We start from the raw sequence: 20,675 nt of genomic DNA, 5'->3' as shown, positions 1-20,675 counted from the left end.
GATTGAGTCCACATGAGCAGCATTGATAAAGCAATGCACCTCCCGGTGTTCATACCTATTGAATCAATGGAAATTAACCTCCAGAGTTACCTGCCGTGTGTGATTATGTCAATATCACAGTCAGGCACTATGACTTCCTCAGCTGGATTTTGAAAGATGCAAATCAGAGGGTACTTTTTCATCCTGTTTCGGGTATTCTTGTTAAGATTAAGCCAGTGGGAAGTCTGATTAAGGGATAATGCTGAGCCTTGGCCAGTGATGACAATGCGTTTGATTTCTGCAGCAAACCTCTGATCCTGAGACAGTCCATGTATTCATCCCAGCCCAGGCTGTGGGTGCCATTATTGGAAAGAAAGGACAACACATCAAGCAGCTTTCTCGATGTGCGGAGGCTTCAATCAAGGTAAGTACATTTGCTTCTTTTCATTGATTCTCTAAGATGATGATGAGTTTTCTTAAAGGCTTTGTTAGCAAGTGAGTTGGGAGGGCATTAAGTGTCAGTTAAATTATGGGGACTGGGGTTATACTTGGGCCAGAATAATAATTATCAACATACAAACTAAGAGCTATTGCTCCTCGGATGCTGCCTGAACTGCTGTGCTCTTCCAGCACCACTAATCCAGAATCTGGTTTCCAGCATCTGCAGTCATTGTTTTTACCTAAGAGCTGGAAGAGGCCATTTGACCCTTCATGCCTGCTCTGCCATTTGCTAAGATCATTGCTGATCTGATTGTGTCTATCTGTCTATCGCTTATAATTGCCTTGTTAATCAGGATCTATCTAAGTCCATCTTCTGAACATTCAATGACACAGCCTCTCCTGCTGTCTGGGAAAGAGCATTCTACAGATCAATTAACCCTTCTCCAGGAGAAAAATCTCTATCCCCCCTCAATGGAGGTTCCTTATTTTTAAATTGAATTAAGTCCAGACAGTCCCACAACGGGAAACATCCTCTCTGTAACCTACCCTCAGGATCTTCAGTGTGTTCCAAGGGATCACCTCATTTTTCTAAATTCCAATGGATACAGGTCCAACCAGTCCAACCTTTCATTATATGCCTTCATCCCAGGAATTAATTGTATAAGCCTTTTCTGCATTGCTTCCAATGAATTATGTCTTTTCAGTGTATAGTACTCCAATGTGGTCTCACCAAAGCCCAGGACAGCTATAGCACAACTTCCCTATTGCATTCCATGCTCCTTGCAGTAAACAATAATATTTCCTTTCCCTGTCTGATCACCTGCTGTATCTGTCTCTGTGATTCATTCCGGCACTCCCAGAAGCATCTTTACCTTAAAGCTCTGCAATCTCTCTCAAAACCTCATATTTTCCTTACATCTTACTCCATCTGCCTATTTTACGGCCCATTTATTTAACCCATCCATATCTCTGTATAGACTCTTCTTGTACTTTTTGCAATTTTTGTGACCTTGCCACCTGGTTGCCAATTCTCAAGCAATGCCCTGGAGTCTCCCAAGTATTCAGCTCCTGGGTATCGCCGCGAGCAACAGCCACTGACAAATTAATTTTAATTTCTGAGACAATTTCCATTTTTTTAATTACATAAGTATTGGAGGAAGTTTTGGATCAGTTCATTTGAGGTCACATAATGAAATCTCCAGGACTATATCCAGTCAGAGTTGGTAAATGTAGCCAGGCTCCCTTCCTCAGGATATTGGGTCATAGAGATGTACAGTACGGAAACAGACCCGTCACTCCAACTCGTCCATGCCGACCAGATATCCCAAACCAATCTAGTCCCAATTGCCAGCACTTGGCATATGCCTATTCATATACCCATCCAGATGCCTTTTAAATGCTGCAATTGTACCAGCCTCCACCAGTGCCATTTGCCTTATGTTAGAGGAAGAAATCAAAAGGCTGGAAAGTGAAGGAATCATCATACCAGTCCAGTTTGCAGAATGCGCAGACCAGTTGCACTGATTCTGAAGCCCAATGGATCGGTTTGCTTTTGCGGGGATTTTTAACAAGCGGTAAATCGCCTTTTGCAGCTGGATAAATATCAAATCTCCCACATAGAGGGTTTATATGCAAAGCTTGGCAGGGGACTGTCCTTCATGAAGCTGAACATGAGCCATGCATATTTGCAATTGCAGTTAGATGTGGTTTCCAGATGTATGCTCCAGTTAATATTCATAAGGGTTTGTACCAATATACAAGACTGTCATTTGGGGTACTGCCAGCCTGTGCAATTCTTCGGCAGACAATGGAGAACATTTTACAAGGTCTACTCTAGGTAGCCATTTATCTAGATGACATGTTAATAACAGGGAAGACCAGTAAGGAGCACATAGAGAATTTGGACGTAGTCCTTAGATGTTCCTCCCAGGCAGATGTACACCTTAGAAAATGTGTGTTCCAAGACACCTCAAATGACCCATTTGGGGATGAAATGAGATCAATCAAAGGTGCCCCAGTTCCCCAGTCTGTACTGGAGGTTAGCTCTTTCCTTGGGCTGGTGAATTATTATAAAACGTTCATAGACAACCTGCCCTCCATCCCAGCAACATTGCATCAACTCCTAAACAAGGGTCAGCCTTGGAGCCAAACCATTGCTTTTAGAGAAGTGAAGAAACAGTTCTCATCCTCTAATGTGCTGTCACACCATCATCCCAAGTGAGATTTGGTATTGACATGTCATACCTCTCTGTACGATGGAGTAGTATTAGCTTATAGGTGGGCCAATGGAAAGAAACACTCACTAACATATGCATCCTCAGGACTTTGGCTAAAACAGAGCGTAAATACGCTCAGGTAGAGAAGGAAGGTTTGGTGGTCATATTTGGAGTCAGGAAGTTCCACCAGTACCTTTACATATGTAAACTTTTAATAATAACGGACCACAAACCCCGGCTAGTGCTTGCCCATAGTTTCAGGCCGAATTCAGCAGTGGACTCTAATACTAAGTGCATATAATTACGGGTTGGAACACCATCCTGGAGGCCAAGTAACAAATGTGGATGCCTTGAGCCTCCTCCCACTGGCAGGTATACCACCAGTGATACTGTCACTGGAAGATTCCGTTCTGGTTTTAAATTTTCTGGACACACTTACAGTCACAGCTGACAATATCAGACTTTGGATGCAGGAAGATCTGGTCCTGGCAAAACTGAAACAGCTGGTGGTGATGGGGATACCAAAGGACCATCACAACCAGAATGGAAATGTTTCTGGACTTGGAGAGACCAGATCACAGTAGAGGATGGCATATTAATATGGGGAGGAAGAGTGATTGTCCCGAGCAAAGGTCACCTGGCTGAACTCCACCAGGATCATCCAGGGGTTCCCAAAATGAAGATGTTGGTGAGAGGTTATGTCAGGTGGCCAGGGTTGGATGTAGACCTAGCTGTGTTGCTGGGCCATGCACAGAATGCCAACAAGGACAAAACTTATCACTGGCAGCTCCCCCACATTCATGGGGATGGCTGGGTAACCCTGGACTCAGGTTACACATCAACTATGCAGGTCCCTTCATAGGCTCAATGTTATTAGTCATTGTGGACGCCCATTCACAATGGCTGGACAGGGGCAGAGTTCATTCTTCAAATATAGGGACGACGACAGAAAAGCTATGCACATCTTTTGCAATGCATGGACTCCTAGAAGTGTTGCTAACAGGAAACAGACCATCATTTTCCAGCAGGGAATTTGAATATTTCCTAAAGTCAAATAGCATTCAACATATAAGGACAGCCCCATACCACCCATCATCCAATGGTCTGGCAGAAAGAGCAGTCTGAACTTTGAAGGCAGGCTTAAAGAAACAGCCTACAGCTTCACTTGGGACCAAACTATCTTGGTTTCTATTTGATTATCAGCCCACCCCTCATGTAACCACAAGGCTAGCTCCTGCAAAGTTGCTAATGGGGAGAAGATCCCCCCCACGCTGATTGATGATGTCATTTCCGCCCCCATCATGGCCACTCACACAGCCACTTCCACCCCTCACAATTCCTCATGCATCACACGTGACATCACTTCTGCCCCTACATCATCACTGATGTCAGACGCTCAGTGACTTCCGCCAACCCTACTGCTGTGTCTGCCACCACTACCGCCCCCACCAAAGCCACACACCTGCATTCTGCTGACGCGCCCCCCAGAGATCTCACTGTCACCATTCCTGGCCCCCAGAACCCTGAGGGGAACACTACCCCTGCTCATGACTCCACCCCCATTCCCTCCACCATCACACCCACTCCAGTTACCGGCTCCACACCCACACCAGATCCCAGCTCCAAGCCCTGCCGGGTTTTCACCATCCCTCCAGACCTCCCCCTCACTGAGGACGAACGATCAGTCCTCAGCAAAGGACTCACCTTCATCCCCCTCCGTCCACGCATCAATGAATTTAATACACGCCGTGACGTCGAACACTTCTTCTGCCGCCTCCGCCTCCGAGCTTACTTTCACAATCAGGACTCCCGCCCACCTTCCAAGGACCTCTTCGCCCACCTCCAACACACTGCATCCACCTGGACACCCCGCGCTGGCCTATTACCGGCCCTCGATCTCTTCATTTCCAACTGCCGCCAGGACATTAACTGCCTCAACCTGTCTACCCCCCTCCCCCACTCCAACCTCTCACCCTCACAACGCGCAGCCTTCCAATTCCTCTGCTCCAATCCTGACCTCACAATCAAGCCAGTAGATAAAGGGGGCGCAGTGGTAGTCTGGTGCACTGACCTCTACACCGCTGAAGCCAAACGCCAACTCGAGGACACCTCTTCCTACCGGCCCTTGACCATGGCCCCACCCCCCCCATCACCAAACCATCATCTCCCAGACCATACAGAACCTCATCACCTCAGGAGATCTCCCACCCACAGCTTCCAACCTCGTAGCCCGGTTCTACCTCCTTCCCAAGATCCACAAGCCTGACCACCCTGGCCGACCTATTGTCTCAGCATCTTCCTGCCCCACTGAACTCATTTCTACCTACCTTGACACTGTCCTATTCCCCCCTAGTCCAGGAACTCCCCACATACGTTCAAGACACCACCCACGCCCTCCACCTCCATCAAGACTTCCGTTTCCCCGGCCTCTAATGCCTCATCTTCACCATGGATATCCAATCCCTCTACACCTCCATCCGCCATGATCAGGGCCTCCAAGCCCTCAGTTTTTTTCCTGTCCCGACGTCCCCAACAGTACCTTTCCACCGACACTCTCATTCGTTTGGCCAAACTGGTCCTCACCCTTAACAATTTCTCCTTCGAATCCTCCCAATTCCTCCAGACTAAAAGTGTAGCCATGGGTACACGCATGGGCCCCAGCTATGCCTGCCTCTTTATTGGCTACGTAGAACAGTCGATCTTCCGTAATTACACCGGCACCACTCCCCACCTCTTCCTCCGTTACATTGATGACTGCATTGGTGCCACCTCATCCTCCCGTGAGGAGGTTGAGCAATTCATCAACTTCACCAACACATTCCACCCTGACCTTAAATTTACCTGGACCACCTCTGACACCTCCCTCTCCTTCCTGGACCTCTCCATCTCCATTAATGATGACCGGCTTGACACTGACATTTTTTTCCAAACCCACCGACTCCCACAGCTACTTGGATTACACCTCTTCCCACCCAACCTCTTGCAAAAATGCCATCCCGTATTCCCAATTCCTACGCCTCCGCCGTATCTGCTCCCAGGAGGTCCATTTCCACCACAGAACACACCAGATGGCCTCCTTCTTTAGAGACCGCAATTTCCCTTCCCAATGCCCTTCAACGCATCTCATCCACATCCTGCACCTCCACCCTAGACCTCACCCCTCCAACCGTAACAAGGACAGAACACCCCTGGTGCTCACCTTCCATCCCACTAACCTTCGCATAAACCAAATCATCCGCCGACATTTCCGCCACCTCCAAAAAGACCCCACCACCAGGGATATATTTCCCTCCCCACCCCTTTCCGCCTTCCACAAAGACCGTTCCCTCGTGACTACCTGGCCAGGTCCACGCCCCCCTAAAACCCACCCTCCCATCCTGCCACCTTCCCCTGCCACCACAGGAATTGTAAAACCTGCGCTCACACCTCCTCCCTCACCTCTATCCAAGGCCCTAAAGGAGCCTTCCACATCCATCAAAGTTTTACCTGCACATCCACCAATATCATTTATTGCATCCATTGCTCCTGATGTGGTCTCCTCTACATTGGGGAGACTGGACGCTTTCTAGCAGAGCACTTTAGGGAACATCTCCGGGACACCTGCACCAATCAACCACACCGCCCTGTGGCCCAACATTTCAACTCCCCCTCCCACTCTGCCGAGGACATGGAGGTCCTGGGCCTCCTTCACCGCCGCTCCTTCACCACCAGATGCCTAGAGGACGAATGCCTCATCTTCCACCTTGGAACACTTCAACACCAGGGCATCAATGTGGACTTCAACAGTTTCCTTATTTCTCCTTCCCCCACCTCACTCTAGTTCCAAACTTCCAGCTCAGCACCGTCCCCATGACTTGTCCGGACTTGTCCTACCTGCCTATCTTCTTTTCCACCTATCCACTCCACCCTCTCCTCCCTGACTTATCACCTTCATTCCCTCCCCCACTCACCTATTGTATTCCATGCTACTTTCTCCCCACCCCCACCCTCCTCTAGCTTATCTCTCCACCCTTCAGGCTCTCTGCCTTATTCCTGATGAAGGGCTTCTGCCCGAAACGTCGATTTTACTGCTCCTCGGATGCTGCCTGAACTTCGGCCCAACAAGTCCACACCATACTGAAGAGCAACCCACCCAGACCCAATCCCTCTATATTTACCCTGACTAATGCACCTAACACTACGGATAATTTAGCATGGCCAGTTCACCTAACTTGCACATCTTTGGACTGTGGGAGGAAACTGGAAAGCCTGGAGGAAACCCACGCAGACACGGGGAGAATGTGCAAACTCGCAGACAAGTAAATTTGATCTTCCTGGACCTGGCCCTGGGGACAGGGTGAAAGGGCAATAAGGACACCAATGCCAAACACAAAACTCTGCTAAGTGAGAGAGACAGTTTACTTATGGAGATGAAGTTTGATGTCGGTGTGATGGTCCTGCACTAGCATGAGGACCAAATGAAAGTTGCAAACTGGCAAACAGTGCAGGAGGAAAACCTGCCCGCCTCCTCGACTGCCTTTCCAACTGTTCTAGAACCCGTGGGTTCTCCCTCTCCAACAAGTGTTGAAAATGCCCTGGAATCTGAGATGGACCCATGGCCGATGTTGCAGCCTCAACTCCTTTGCTGCCTGAAGAGGAGAATGAACTTCTTCCGACGCACTCCGGGCGTAAAAGGTGAGTTACTGTGCATTGCACACCACCTGTAACAGAGGCAGAGTTGGCAGAACCTGACCTGGTGCATAAATGCCCTGGGGGAAGCTACAAAAAAAAAGACCCAGCCTACGTCCCCAGACTCAGATGGGGAGGAATGTGGTGATTGTAACAAGTCAGCCAGGTGGACGTCATAAAATATGAGTTTCCTGATTACCAGCTCAATCAGGGAGCCCTGGATGACAGATATTAACAGAAGTGTCAGGCATTCTGTTCACTCTTGAGAGCTGGATCAGTGTCAAGGACTCTCCCCATGTAAATAAAGGATAACTTGGTGATAGGATACCGGCCTCTGTGGAGTTATTTAATGCCCCTTATGATTTTACAAACCTCTATAAGGTCACCCCTTAGTACTCTTACACTCCACAGACAAAAAGTCCCAGCCTATCCAGCCTTCCTTATAATGCAAACCTTCCAGTCTTGATAACATCCTTGTAAATCTTTTTTGTATACTTTCCAGTTTAAGAACATCCTTCCTAAAGCTGGGTGAACAGAATTATATGCAGTACTCGAAATGTGCTCTTACCTATGTTTTGTTCGCTTATACCATGACATCCCAACTCCTGTACTCAATGGTCTGACCGATGGAGATGAGCTTGCCAAAGACTTTCTTCTACCTGTGACACCTCTTTCAAGGAACTCTGTTCGTGTACCACGAGGTCTCTCTGTTCGACAACACTCTCCAGGGCCCTAACATTAACTGTATAAGTCCTGCTCTGGTTTGTCTTAACAAAATGTAACACCTCACATTCATCTGAATTAACCTCCATCTGCCAGTCCTCTGCCCACTGCCCAATTGATCAAGATCCCATTGTACCTTTTGATAACCTCCTTCACTGTCCACAATATCACCAATTTTGGTGTCATCCACAGACTTACAAACCATATCTCCTATATTCTCATCCAAATTGTTTATATAAATTTTGAACAACAGTGGTTCCAGCCCTGATCCTTTTGGCACACCACTGGTCAGAGGCCTCCAATCTGGACAACAACTCTCTACCACCTCTGTCTCCTACTATCAAGCCAATTTTGTATGCAGCTCCCCCTGGATTCCATGTGATCTAACCTTACTAACCAGTCGACCATGCAAAACCTTGTCGAAAGCCTTGCTGAGGTCCATGTAGACAATGTTGGCAGCTCTGCCTTCATCTATCTTCTTGGTCACCTCTTCAAAAAAACTCAAATCAAGTTTATGAGACACGGTTTCCTTGCTTTATCAGCAATGCACAGGTCGAATCACATCATCCAGTTCGCTAATGATACGACTGTAGCGAATCTCATCAGCAGGAACGACCGGGTGGGGGGGCGGGGCAGCAGACAACGGACTGGTGCAGAGCCAACAACCTGTCTCTGAACGTGGTCAAGACAAAAGAGATGGTCGTTGACTTCAGGAGGGTACAGAATGACCACTCCCAGCTGGACATCGATGGTTCCCTCATGGAGTTCGTGAAGAGCACCAAGTCTCTTGGCGTACACCTGGCAGAGAATCTTACCTGGACCCTCAACACCAGCTCCATAGCCAAGAAAGCCCAGCAGCATCTCTACTTCCTGCGCAGGCTGAGGAAAGCCCACTTCCTAACCCCCAACCCCCCCATCCTCACCACATTCTAAAGAAGTTCATTGAGAATACCCTGAGCTGCTGCATCACTGCCTGGTTCAGGAATTGCACTGAGTTGGATCGTAAGACCTTGCAACGGATAATGAGGATAGCTGAGAAGATCATCGGGATCTCTCTTCCCTCCATTACAGACATTAAACTACACACTGCATCCGAAAGGCTAAGAGCATTGTGGAAGACCCCACGCACCCCTCATTCAAACTCTTCCCCTTCCTGCCATTTGGCAGAAGATACCGGAGCATTTGGTCTCTCCCGGCCAGACCATGCAACAGTTTCTTTCCCCAAACCAACAGGCTCCTTGACAGTACAATCGGACTCCTTCCCACCTGAAGTTCTTTTGTATTGCTGCTTCTGTTATTCATCATTCTTCTATTACACTGTCATTTGCGTGTTTTGCACTTCCTATGCACTTTATGCTGTGTCCGATTGTGTAGTTTGTGCTGTCCATGTAGCACCCTCTGTCCTGGAGGAACGTTGTCTCGTTTTACTGTATCAGTTGTTTATGGGAGAAATGACAAGTAAAAACAATTCTTCTTAATCCCATTTCACCTGTATTGGCTTCACTTCCTTTATATGCTTTATTGGTAAATAAAAGGAACCTGGTTAGAGTTAAATAGCTTTGCACACAGACTCAGATTGTGAAGAGCATTATGGAGATGTTCAGAGTTACAAGGAGATTTTGTTGAGGAAATATGGAGAAATATTCCATTGGCAGAAGTGTCGGTAACTGGATGATATCATTGGCGAAAGAACTACAGTGTGATGAGACTTTAATTTTTGCAGAGCCAGTTGGAGTGCACTCCCTGAAATGACAAGGGCGTGGATGTTCTCAATGACACTGGTATCCTGGGGCTCCCCCTTTGCATCCCTGTTTTCAAATCCCTCCACGGCCATGCCGCTCCCTAGCTCTGTAAGGGAGTCTCCCTGCTTCCACGTAAGCTCTGGAATTTCCTGTGCAGACTTCGCTGTCAGCCTCATTTCCTTGGAGATGCTCCTTTAAAACTCACTGTTTGGCCAAATCATTTACTACATGATTGATTCCAAAGAAACACCAAGTGCTGCCTTTATGATGTGACAGATGCAATGTAAAAGCAAGGTACTGCACTGTCACAGGAGAAAGTGAGGTCTGCAGATGCTGGAGATCAGAGCTGAAAATGTGTTGCTGGAAAAGCGCAGCAGGTCAGGCAGCATCCAAGGAACAGGAAATTCGACGTTTTGGGCATTTCCTGTTCCTTGGATGCTGCCTGACCTGCTGCGCTTTTCCAGCAACACATTTTCAGCTACTGCACTGTCACAGAATGGAATGCCCTCACTGTAGCTTCATGCTTGGTGTAATTTCTTAATATCTGTCATTGCAGATCGCTCCAGCAGAAAGTCCGGACACCAAACAGCGCATGGTGATCATTACAGGGCTGCCAGAGGCTCAGTTTAAGGTAAAAAAAAGAGACAACTTCATTAGAAAGAGAAAAGATAATTCTTACAGAAATGTGAGCTTAATGTGTGAGTGCTACCTGAAAACAGGCTCTAATTCATCTCACCATCTAAAATGGAAATTGGGTTTTCTGCTTGAAACCCCTCCTATCCTGACCAATTAATTAAAGGTTTGAATATTTTTGAATCGTGGGTTGACAGGGCATTGAGTGCTGGGTCAGTAACAGTGGTGGAGGCAGAATCTCTAATTACTTTTAAAAGGAAGGTGTAAAACCATTTCAAAGGTAACATCTTTAACATCAGGCTGTTGGGGAAATGACAGATGAATGGGACTAAATGGAGGGCTGGTACATATCTGATGGGTTGAATAGCCCTCCTTCTGCTTTTGAAGATACAATTAATTTACAACATGGAGCCTGGGTGTAGGATTAATGTAAACCATCTTCAATTGTTGTTCCCATTCTGAAATGTTTCCTTCACTTGTTTTCTCTTCTATTTCTCTCCTTCTCTCTCTCCTTTCTTTCTCCCATCTTTCTCACTATCTGATCTTTTCCCTATCCCACTTACTAACATATGATTTGGGAGCAGGAAGAGGCCATTCAGCCCTTCGAGCTGAGACTGCTATTTAATAAGATTCTCAAAAATATGGCCTAAACTCTTCTCTAATCTCGGACTCCCTTATCAATCAGGAACCTTTCTAACCTGCCGTAAAGATGTTCAATAACCCAGCCTTCACCACGCTCTGGGAAAGAGAATTCACAGATTAATAACCCTCTGAAAGGGAAAACAAATATCCTCCACATCTCTGCTTTAAATGGAAATCCTTTATTTTTAAATGGGATTACTATTTGTACTAATTCACTTCCCTGTCTCCCTCTCTCTTTCACTCTTTCTTGCTTCTTCCCTGTTCTTCTCTTCTCTCATCTCCACTCCTCCCCACCTCTGTAGCTGTAAGGATTCCACATGGATTTCAGTTGCTTAAAGTGGCAAGAATCAACAAAACTGGCAAGCTTCTGTAGATTAGAGTCTTTGTACCAGAGGTTGATGAGGCATGAGATTATTACCAAGAAGTGGCACGTTGGCTCAGTGGTTAGCATTCCTGCCCCACAGCACCAGGGACCTGGGTTCAATTCCACCCCTGGGCGATGGTCTGTGTGGAGTTTGTATGTTCTCCCCATGTCTGTGTGGGTATCCTCCCACAGGTCAAACATGTGCAGCTTAGGGTGGATTGGTCTTACTAAATTGCCCCATAGTGTCCAGGGATGTGCAGGCAAGGTGGATTAACCATGGGAATTGCAAGGTTACAGGGATAGGCTAGGGGGGTTGGATCTGGGTAGGATGCTCTTCAGAGGGTGGGAATGGACTCAAAGGGCCTGTAGGGATTCTATGCTCTGCCTTCCATTGGTGTGAACAACAGCTGAGGACAGGATTGAAGTCCCGTACAGTCGTAGTTAGGTTTCCCAGTGTTACACACAGAGAACAGTCACATTTGAGAGTTACGAGCACATTCTACCAATGTCAGTCAGCAGCAACAGGAGAGGTAGGGCTAGGACACATAGAATCATTTGAATGACATATTTTTGTTCTCTTCTTCCCCCAGGTCCAGGGCAGGATCCACGGGAAGCTGAAAGAGGAAAATTTCTTTGGACCCAAGGAAGAAGTCAAACTTGAGACGCATATTAAAGTTGCTGCCTCAGCAGCTGGCAGAGTGATAGGAAAGGGAGGAAAAACTGTAAGGGCCAGTGATGGTTTGTTGCTTTTTGAGCTTGGTTTTGAAAAGGGGGAGTACAGATGAAGCAGACAGAAGCTGTCTGACGCGATCCTTAGAATGAGTCATTTCACCGCCAAGTCCGAAGAGGAATGTAAGATCGTACGGAAATTGCTGGAGAAACTCTGCAGGTCTGGCAGCTGAGACAAACAGAGTGAACGTTTTGAGTCCAATGTGACTGGTGTTCTGAGGACGAGTCATATTGGACTCAGTTTCTCTCTCCTCAGATGCTGCCAGAACTGCTGAGTTTCCGCAGCACTTTTTGTTATTGTTTCGGATCTCTAGCATTTGCAGCGGTTTGTTTTATTTCACTGTAAGGAGCAGAATTACAGCATTCAGCCTTCATTTCAAACCTGCTCTGCCATTTAATGAGATTGCGGCTGATCTTAAAAATCTGCTTCCTTCACCATCACCTTCATCCTTGATTCGCATTGCATCTAGAAACCTATTGCCCTCTGCCCCCCACCGAGTGTACTTGATTGCTAAACACTCATAACTCTCTGGGGTGGAGAACCCACTGTGAGAGGAAATTTGTCTTCATCTCAGTCCTGACCTCTTACTCTGAGACTGCAGCTCCTTGTTCTAGATTCTCCAGCCCTGTCAGGCTTCTTAAGCATTTAATAAATTTCCATGAGAAGAATTCAGTTTCTTCAGGAATCCAGGAAATAGAGTCCCAAATAGGAAACGGGATCAGAGGTCATTAAACTTGAAGTACCTTTTCCAGCAGCAGTAGCTACATGCGCTTGTAATAAAACCTGTTCAGAATGAACATCATTAACTGTAAAGTAACTCCATTTATTGTAATCCCTTTAACTTTTGCAAAGGACAGAGGAAAGAAAGCGTTTCTAATCTATTGCTACAAAGCTCAAACTATGTCCCTTCAAAATGTCTAAGTGGACCCCCCACTTAATCATGGTTAAGACAGTCAAAAGACAAACAGTTTATTATGTACTATGGGTGGGAAAAGAATATAGACAATATAAACTAACTCCCAAAGATCTAAAGTTCAGACCATAAGGTGGAAAGTTATTTTCTCACCATCCTTTTGATTTTGGTAATAATACATGTGATTTTCAGTAGAGTGACACTTTTTCCTTGATTCAGTAGTTGATCAAGTAGACCCAGGTCTTTTCTTGGTTTAGAACTCTGGTTTTAAGCTCTGTTGGTTTTTCTGTCTTTTTCCCACAAGGACGGGAGGGATGGATGGATGTTTTCTGTTTGGAGGCTTCGGTTGTTTGTTTTAATGCTTTTAAATCTCTGCCACTTGACCAATTAGAGGGCTGGTGGCAGATAGAATTTCCTGAACTCAAAAGACTCTTGGTATCCCTGGGTCTTGAAGTCTCTTCCTCACTGCTTCAGAAAACAACATTATATCAAGCAATTCAAAAAATGCAGCAGTTGATTTTTAATTTTCAGCAATCTCCTGGTATTTCCCTGCATATCTGAAAACTAGTTTTTAACCTTAAACAAGAAAATATATGGCCACTTGCTGTGTTCAGATCTTCAGGTCTGACTCTGGATTTCTCTCCCTGAACCTCTGCCATTCCACCTCTTTCCTTCTTTGAGATACATGACGAAGCCTGTAGTTATCTGCTCGAATATCTTCTTATGTGGCTCAGTGTCAAACTTTGCTGAAGACACCCCTGCCACATGCTTTGGGACATTTATTGCACTAAAGTTGCATAATAAGTACAAGCTGCTGTTTTCCAATCCTGTGCCTGACCCCAAGAATCCTTGCCATTTATTGTGTGTTGATGTCTGTGTGTTAATAATTAAAAATCACACAACACCAGGTTATAGTCCAACAGGTTTAATTGGAAGCACACAAGCTTTCGGAGCGACGCTCCTTCATCAGGTGATTGTGGAGGACACAATTGTAAGGCACAGAATTTATAGCAAAAATTCACAGTGTGATGTAACTGAAATTATACATTGAAAAATACCCTAATTGCCTGTTGAGTCTTTCATCGGTTTGAATACCATGATAGTTTCACTTCTTTCATGTGTAAATCACAAAACCTTTTTTTAAAAGTTGCATTTCAGGTTAGCTGTAACAATGGGTGTTAGCTAGACAATATGTTGAAGGTGTTAGCCCCCTGTGTTCTCTGTCTATGCCATGATGTTTAGATTGATTCTAATCTAAAAAGTGAGATCAGAGTTTTACATGAATTAATGAAGTTTTTGAGCAAAGTACAATGTAACTCTGCAAGTACAAATTCACCCCACAAAATATATGTGTGCATGTGGGTCTTTGTCTGTGTGCGTGTCTGTCTGGGTTGGGGGTTGTGAGTGTGAGAGAGAGTGTATATGTGTGTGTGTAGTGAGTGTAGAGTGTCTTAAGTCTGTGAGGGGGTGCATGTGGGAGTGTGTGTGTGCCTGGGATGGGGGGTTGTGAGTGTCTTAGAGAGAGTGTATATGTGTGTGCATGAATGTAGAGTGGTCTAAGTCTCTGAGAGGATGCCTGCGTGAGTGTGGGAGTGTGTGTGTCTGTAAGGATTGTATGAGTGTCTGTGTGCGTGTCTGTGTATATGTGTGCCCGTGTTATGTGTGTATATGGGAGTGTGTGTGTGTGTCTGTGTTATGTGTGTGTATAGGAGTGTGTGTGTGTGTATGTGTAGGAGTGTGTGTGTATAGTGCAATAATGGTCACCTGTAATGTGACATGAACCCAAGGTCCCGGTTGAGGCCCTCCCTATGGGTACTGAACTTAGCTATCAGCCTCTGCTCGGCCACTTTTCGCTGCTGCCTGTCCCAAAGTCCGCCTTGGAAGATGGTCACCAGAAGGTCCGAGGTCGAATGTCCTGGACCGCTGAAGTGTTCCCCAACTGGGAGGGAACACCCCTGTCTGTTGATTGTTGTGCGGTGCCATCCATCCGTTGTCGTAGCCTTTGCTCGGTTTCCCCAATGTACCATGCCTCAGGGCATCCTTGCCTACAATGTATAAGGTAGACAACGTTGGCTGAGTCACATGAGTAACTGCCACGTACCTGGTGGGAGATGTCCCCACGTGTAATGGTGGTATCCATGTCCACACTCTGACACGTCTTGCAGCGCCTACCGTGACAGGGTTGTATGGAGTTGTCCTGAAAGCCGGGCAGCTTACTATGAACAATGATTTGTTTGAGGTTTGGCGGTTGTTTAAAGGCAAGCAGTGGAGGTGTGGGGAAGGTCTTGGTGAGGTGCTCCTCACCAAGATCTTCAACGTATTGTCTAGCTAACACCCATTGTTACAGCTAACCTGAGAATGCAACTTTTAAAAAAAGGTTTTGTGATTTACACATGAAAGAAGTGAAACTATCATGGTATTCGAACAACTGAAAGACTCAACAGACAATCAAGGTATTTTTCAATGTATAATTTCAGTTACATCACACTGTAAATTTTTGCTATAAATTCTGTGCCTTAGAATTGTGTCCTCCACAATCACCTGATGAAGGAGCGTCGCTCCGAAAGCTAGTGTGCTTCCGATTAAACCTATTGGACTATAACCTGGCGTAGTGTGATTTTTAACTTTGTACATCCCAGTCCAACACCGGCATCTCCAAATCATGTTAATAATTAGCAAGTTGTACTGACTGTGATTGTTGAGATCTCATTGCAATATGATTCATCCTCACACTCGTTCTCTGGTTCCTTTGCTGTAGGTGAATGAGCTGCAGAATCTGTCCAGCGCTGAGGTTGTAGTGCCTCGAGATCAGGTCCCAGATGAGAATGACCAAGTTGTCGTCAAGATCATTGGTCATTTTTACGCAAGTCAGGTAGGCACCATTCACCTGCCTCCAGGGAGTTCCAGGGCTATTTGAGTTATGAAATGGTTACAGTGCAGAAGTGGCCCATCATATCTGAGTCAGGTCACTGGAAATACAATTCGCCAAGTCCCACTCTCCTAGCGCTATTCCCTGTAGTTGGTGTGGAATGTCGCAGGATTAATGCTCAGGTACATAACCACAGGTTCAAATCCAAGTTTCTTTAACTTTTATAATGGGAAATAGAAATAACCCCTCTCTCCCTGATGTGTTGAGAAGTTTTGTATTGACTGGAAATGTGAGCATGGGGATTAGTAAGCATTGTTTTCTTGCTCTGAAACACCCTGAAAGACTTTCCAAGTTACGTGGCCCTAGAACTTGCAGAATCTATATTATTACTTCACTGACAGAGTGTTAAAAGACAAAACACCAGCTTCCACAGTCTGTAACAGGCATGTGTCCAAACTTGATTTACTCGCTCTAAGCAATGGCTATGTTCATAAAATTAAAACTCTTATTGCAAACACTTTTAAAATAATTTGGCATACAATTGAATTAAGACTTCATGAATCTAGTAGTGTTTTGCAACATGTAATTTTTTTGTCAGTTCTTCACTGTCCTTGAATGTACTCATGACAATAACAAAATTAGTGTTTTGCACAATTGCAGCGTTGATATTTCTGCAATAATTTCACTCAGTCAAGTTTAGTTTTGCTTTGGCTTCAATGTATCTAAAGAAATAGATATCCCTGCTTTTATGTTGTGAGCAAACACTAGTTTTTATGTGAAATAAGTTCTAAATTTAAAACTAGTAACTTTTGAAATTGTCATTAATGCAAACAAGTTAACAGGACTATTTTCCCTGGTTGATATAGTGACCAGTTTGTGTTAAATGTCTCCGATTTAAATGGCCAAGACTGTATTTGTTTCCAGATTTCAGCCCTTATTATGACATGAGTTGATTAATATATTAACTAGATATTAATTATAATCATTGACAGCTAACAGATTTGCACTTTTTTCTTTAACACTCTCCCCAGTATTGAACTCCTGACAAAGGTTTGTGTTTGCTAATTCTCACAACTTTTATCTGAAATACAAAACTGATCTGTCTATTTGTCCCACAGCTAGCACAAAGAAAGATCAGGGAAATATTAGCTCAAGTCAAACATCAGCAACAGCAGAAGGTACAAAGCAACCAGTCCCAGCCTCGGAGGAAGTGAAAACACCAAAATACTCCAGACACGTCCCAACAATGAAGACAGATGCCAGGCCAAAGAGTGGCTGTATTTAGATCAACGTTTTGTTCACTTTTTAAACTGTGGAAGGCTAAGTAAACATTGTGGAAAGAAATTATAATAAGTTGATGTAATTTAAGACGTTTTTTTCTCCACTTGAACTATGTAAAAGAAAATTTACACGAGCAGAGCCTCAATTCCATGTGGGGGACAGGGCAAACCTTCTCTCTGGATACAGACAATATGTCACCTGGGAGACTGGAGAAGCTGTTACTTATATAGGCCTGAAACCCATTTCCACTTAGAGCTATACTGGTCATCCTGTTACAGGTTAATTCTTACCAATTTTGGGTTTGTGACTTATTTCTGATGATAAATTGCTTGTTATTTAATAGGAGAATGACTATACTAGCAACTTCCGTTATTAAAATTTTTTTGAGAAGGATCCTCCCAATTTGATTCCTCTACAATGAGTGGATTCTTCTCTTCTGCCCTATCTAAAACCCACCATTGTATTCTCACTCTTATTTCTGACAGTTGGTTACAGGGAGACCATGTCATGCTGGCCAGATCATTGACAAGGTGATGTGGTGAATATGGTTGGGTTTGTTTGTAGACTATGGACAATAGCAAAATTGGATTCCAACATAAAAATATTCTATTACTTGTCAATGACAAACAAAAGGCAAGACTGAATCTGGGATGTGGGAAGTCAAGAGAGAAAAATATATCAAGTGAAAATTTGGTTAAGAAGGCAATCTACCTCATAGCCATAAGAGGGCAAGTAACGGCCATCAGATCTATCCAATCGGATATAGTTGTAGACTTCCAGCTTTGTCACTGAATGCAGGTCAGTATATTTTTTTTTAGGTAGTTGATAATTGAAGCAAATTGAAGGACATTCCAAACCTTTAAGTCATGGCCCCAAAGCATTTGATTAACTTTCGCTAATCTGAAAGGTCTGAAACACAGTGCTTGTTAATATAGCATTCATTTGTTTTAAAAAAAGCCACATCATTCAGTGTAGGGATAATATAAACTTGTCTGTGTCAGGTACCATTAGGTTTTGGTCAGTCGACACAACATAAGAGATGCACAAGTAAAAGCTTGTTTATGGATCTTTGAAGTAGATTAGAAATATTCTCACAATAGATGGAAAGTTTCCATTTAGGTCAAATCATAATAGCGAGACACATAATGCGTGAGATAAGGAGCAGCAGAACAAAAAAACAAAGCTGGAATGGCTTTGCAAAGTGAAGGTGTTGTACACTGCTGAACTTTCTGTGGGTTCCTAACACCTTGTTGTCCACATCAAAAAGATTCCAAGAATTGAACTTTGAATCAAAACTAAAGTCAAAATGCCAAACAGTAGACCACTAGATCTATGGAAGAGTCTGAAAAGGTTGTTACCTATGCTAGTTTCAGACCTGCTAGTTGAGTTAGGAGGTAGATGGATAGTTTGAGTGCAGTGTGTCAGCTGGTATATACTGCTAGCAACATCTGTGAATGGAAAATCAAGGCCCTGTTGTATTTCAGTTGGAGTAGAGTTAATCTTTCATTGAGTCTAACTCTGGAATCATGTTTTGAAAGAAAACACAATAAAGTCTTGGGAGTCTTACCCCTGCTTTATTGCCCATTGTAAATGTTTGACATTAATGGAATCTTCTAAAAGATGTTGGAAAATTATTTAAGACACAATCTTTACAAATGCTTCCTACAGATAATTATTATTCAACAGTCTCTAAAAGGGGTTTTGGGATTAGGTGACAATGCACACAAAAGGACATTGCATTCTTTTTCCTCTACCACTTCCATCAATCTATTGATAGGATACCATGAGCCAGCTGAGCTTTGATCATTGGCTGAGTATATCTTTGTGATGGACACCATCTTTGGAATAAAATTGGGACACGGAGAAAAAAAGCAACCTTCATTTGAGTTAAAATGATTCTTGATTTGTCTAAGTTTATTCTTTCATACTAAGCCTTCCACAGTGTTAAAATGCTAGAAAATTGTGTATTCTTGCCAAATCTTAAATGAACTGTGATGATTGATAAGGTAATGCCAACCATGTGTGGTATTAACTTAAAATTTATTCCGCTTTCTTGAACTAAACTTATGAATTAATTCCTTCCAAATGGCCAAGATTTTAGTGTGGTGTTTTCCCCACAACGATCATGTCACCTTCCAGGGCCAAACAGAGTTACAATTGGAACTTTGCGTGGTGGACACAAATCTGTTTTATCTTGTCATTTTTTTCTCCAACCCTTGAATTTGTAGTAAGGAAAGAAAGTGGAATGAAACTAAGAGTCCCACATGTGAGGAGTATGGTATTAACTGAAAGAGATTAAAAATAAGTGAATCATTGGAAGAAAGAGTGATAACAACTTTGACATCTGGTCCAGTCCCTTTTCTAGGAACGATGTGTTTTTTTTCAATTAACTGAATTGTGAAAAATAAAATTGAAAGAGAAAGAGAAAACATGACACTGCTAAGGAACACCGAAGGAAGTATATTCACCGGTGATGGCCCAGGGCATCACTGTGTGCTTTTACTAGACTACCTCAGGCGTTTAGTACCTCAACATTTGTTCCTTTTTTGCTTGCTGGTATTTTATATACTTATAAAGCTGATAGTCTTGAATATTTTATTTTTTTAATAAAAGAAAGTAAAATTTGCTGAGTTACGTACAACAGCCAGGAAATGTGTGGAGTGGGCTGTTAGTTTTGCCCCTGCTTCTAGTCGTTGGAAGTGTTTAAATAATTTTAAAAAAAATTGAAAATTGCAGCAATTGCCTCAGATCTGAGGTACAGAGGTGCCACATTGGGAACAATTTGCATTTTTACGTACTTAAAGGCAGTTGTGATGATGCAGCTAAATGCCACATTTTTCTATTTTTAGACATTGAAAAAATCATTAGATGTGATTTTCAGTTAGTGATGTGTAAAAAGCTTGGATTTCCTACACTTACTCAAATTCTTTAGTTTTGTCACTATTGTTGTGTTAGCTACTTTCAGTATACATAATTAATAACCCTGTAATGTGTGAAAGATTTTATCTCTGCACACAATGCTTCCTCTGTCCATGTTTATAATGAGAGCAAACCTTGAAAATTATGTCACTCTGAAAGTATACCTTTCTATATCTGGGAAACATGCACACATTTAAAATAGGACTGATTGACCTCTGTGAGCCCTGGATTAGTAATTCAGGGCTTAACTTAACTTCAATCTCCCTAATTCTCTCTTCATCCCTGTTCCCTTATTGCTCCTGTTGTGACTTGCTATGCACACAATTAGCATCTCAACATGACAGAATATTTGAGTGGAACTCATGCAGTCTTTTGTCACTTTATGTCTTATCTTCTGCTTCTACTTCCTGCTCCTCACTCCACCTGCCATTATTCTTCTCAATGTATTTATTTTTAAAACAAGGCTTCAAAGCTGGAAACTTTCAGAGCTTCACTATTTGAAGCTCCACACTTTGAGCTTCTGGTTAAGAGGTTAATCTTAAAAACAAAAATACT

At 43.9% G+C, this 20,675-nt stretch overlaps 1 protein-coding gene across 3 annotated transcripts in view; it reads left to right on the top strand.

The window, feature by feature from the left end:
• igf2bp1 (insulin-like growth factor 2 mRNA binding protein 1) overlaps window positions 1–20,298 on the top strand; it is a 169,783-nt gene extending 149,485 nt beyond the window's left edge. For all 3 annotated transcript variants that reach the window (XM_060849052.1, XM_060849053.1, XM_060849054.1), the window contains 5 exons: window positions 284–403; window positions 10,326–10,400; window positions 11,999–12,130; window positions 15,810–15,923; window positions 17,039–20,298. In XM_060849052.1, the coding sequence (XP_060705035.1) occupies window positions 284–403; window positions 10,326–10,400; window positions 11,999–12,130; window positions 15,810–15,923; window positions 17,039–17,134 (537 nt within the window). In that variant the 3' untranslated portion in view covers window positions 17,135–20,298. The remainder of the gene's footprint in view (window positions 1–283; window positions 404–10,325; window positions 10,401–11,998; window positions 12,131–15,809; window positions 15,924–17,038) is intronic.
• Window positions 20,299–20,675: the final 377 nt, after the last annotated feature.

Source organism: Hemiscyllium ocellatum, chromosome 32 (assembly GCF_020745735.1).
Source record: "Hemiscyllium ocellatum isolate sHemOce1 chromosome 32, sHemOce1.pat.X.cur, whole genome shotgun sequence".
Lineage (NCBI taxonomy): Eukaryota > Metazoa > Chordata > Chondrichthyes > Orectolobiformes > Hemiscylliidae > Hemiscyllium > Hemiscyllium ocellatum.
Note: the sequence above shows the minus strand (reverse complement) of the source record. Positions and strands in the feature narration are given on the sequence as shown.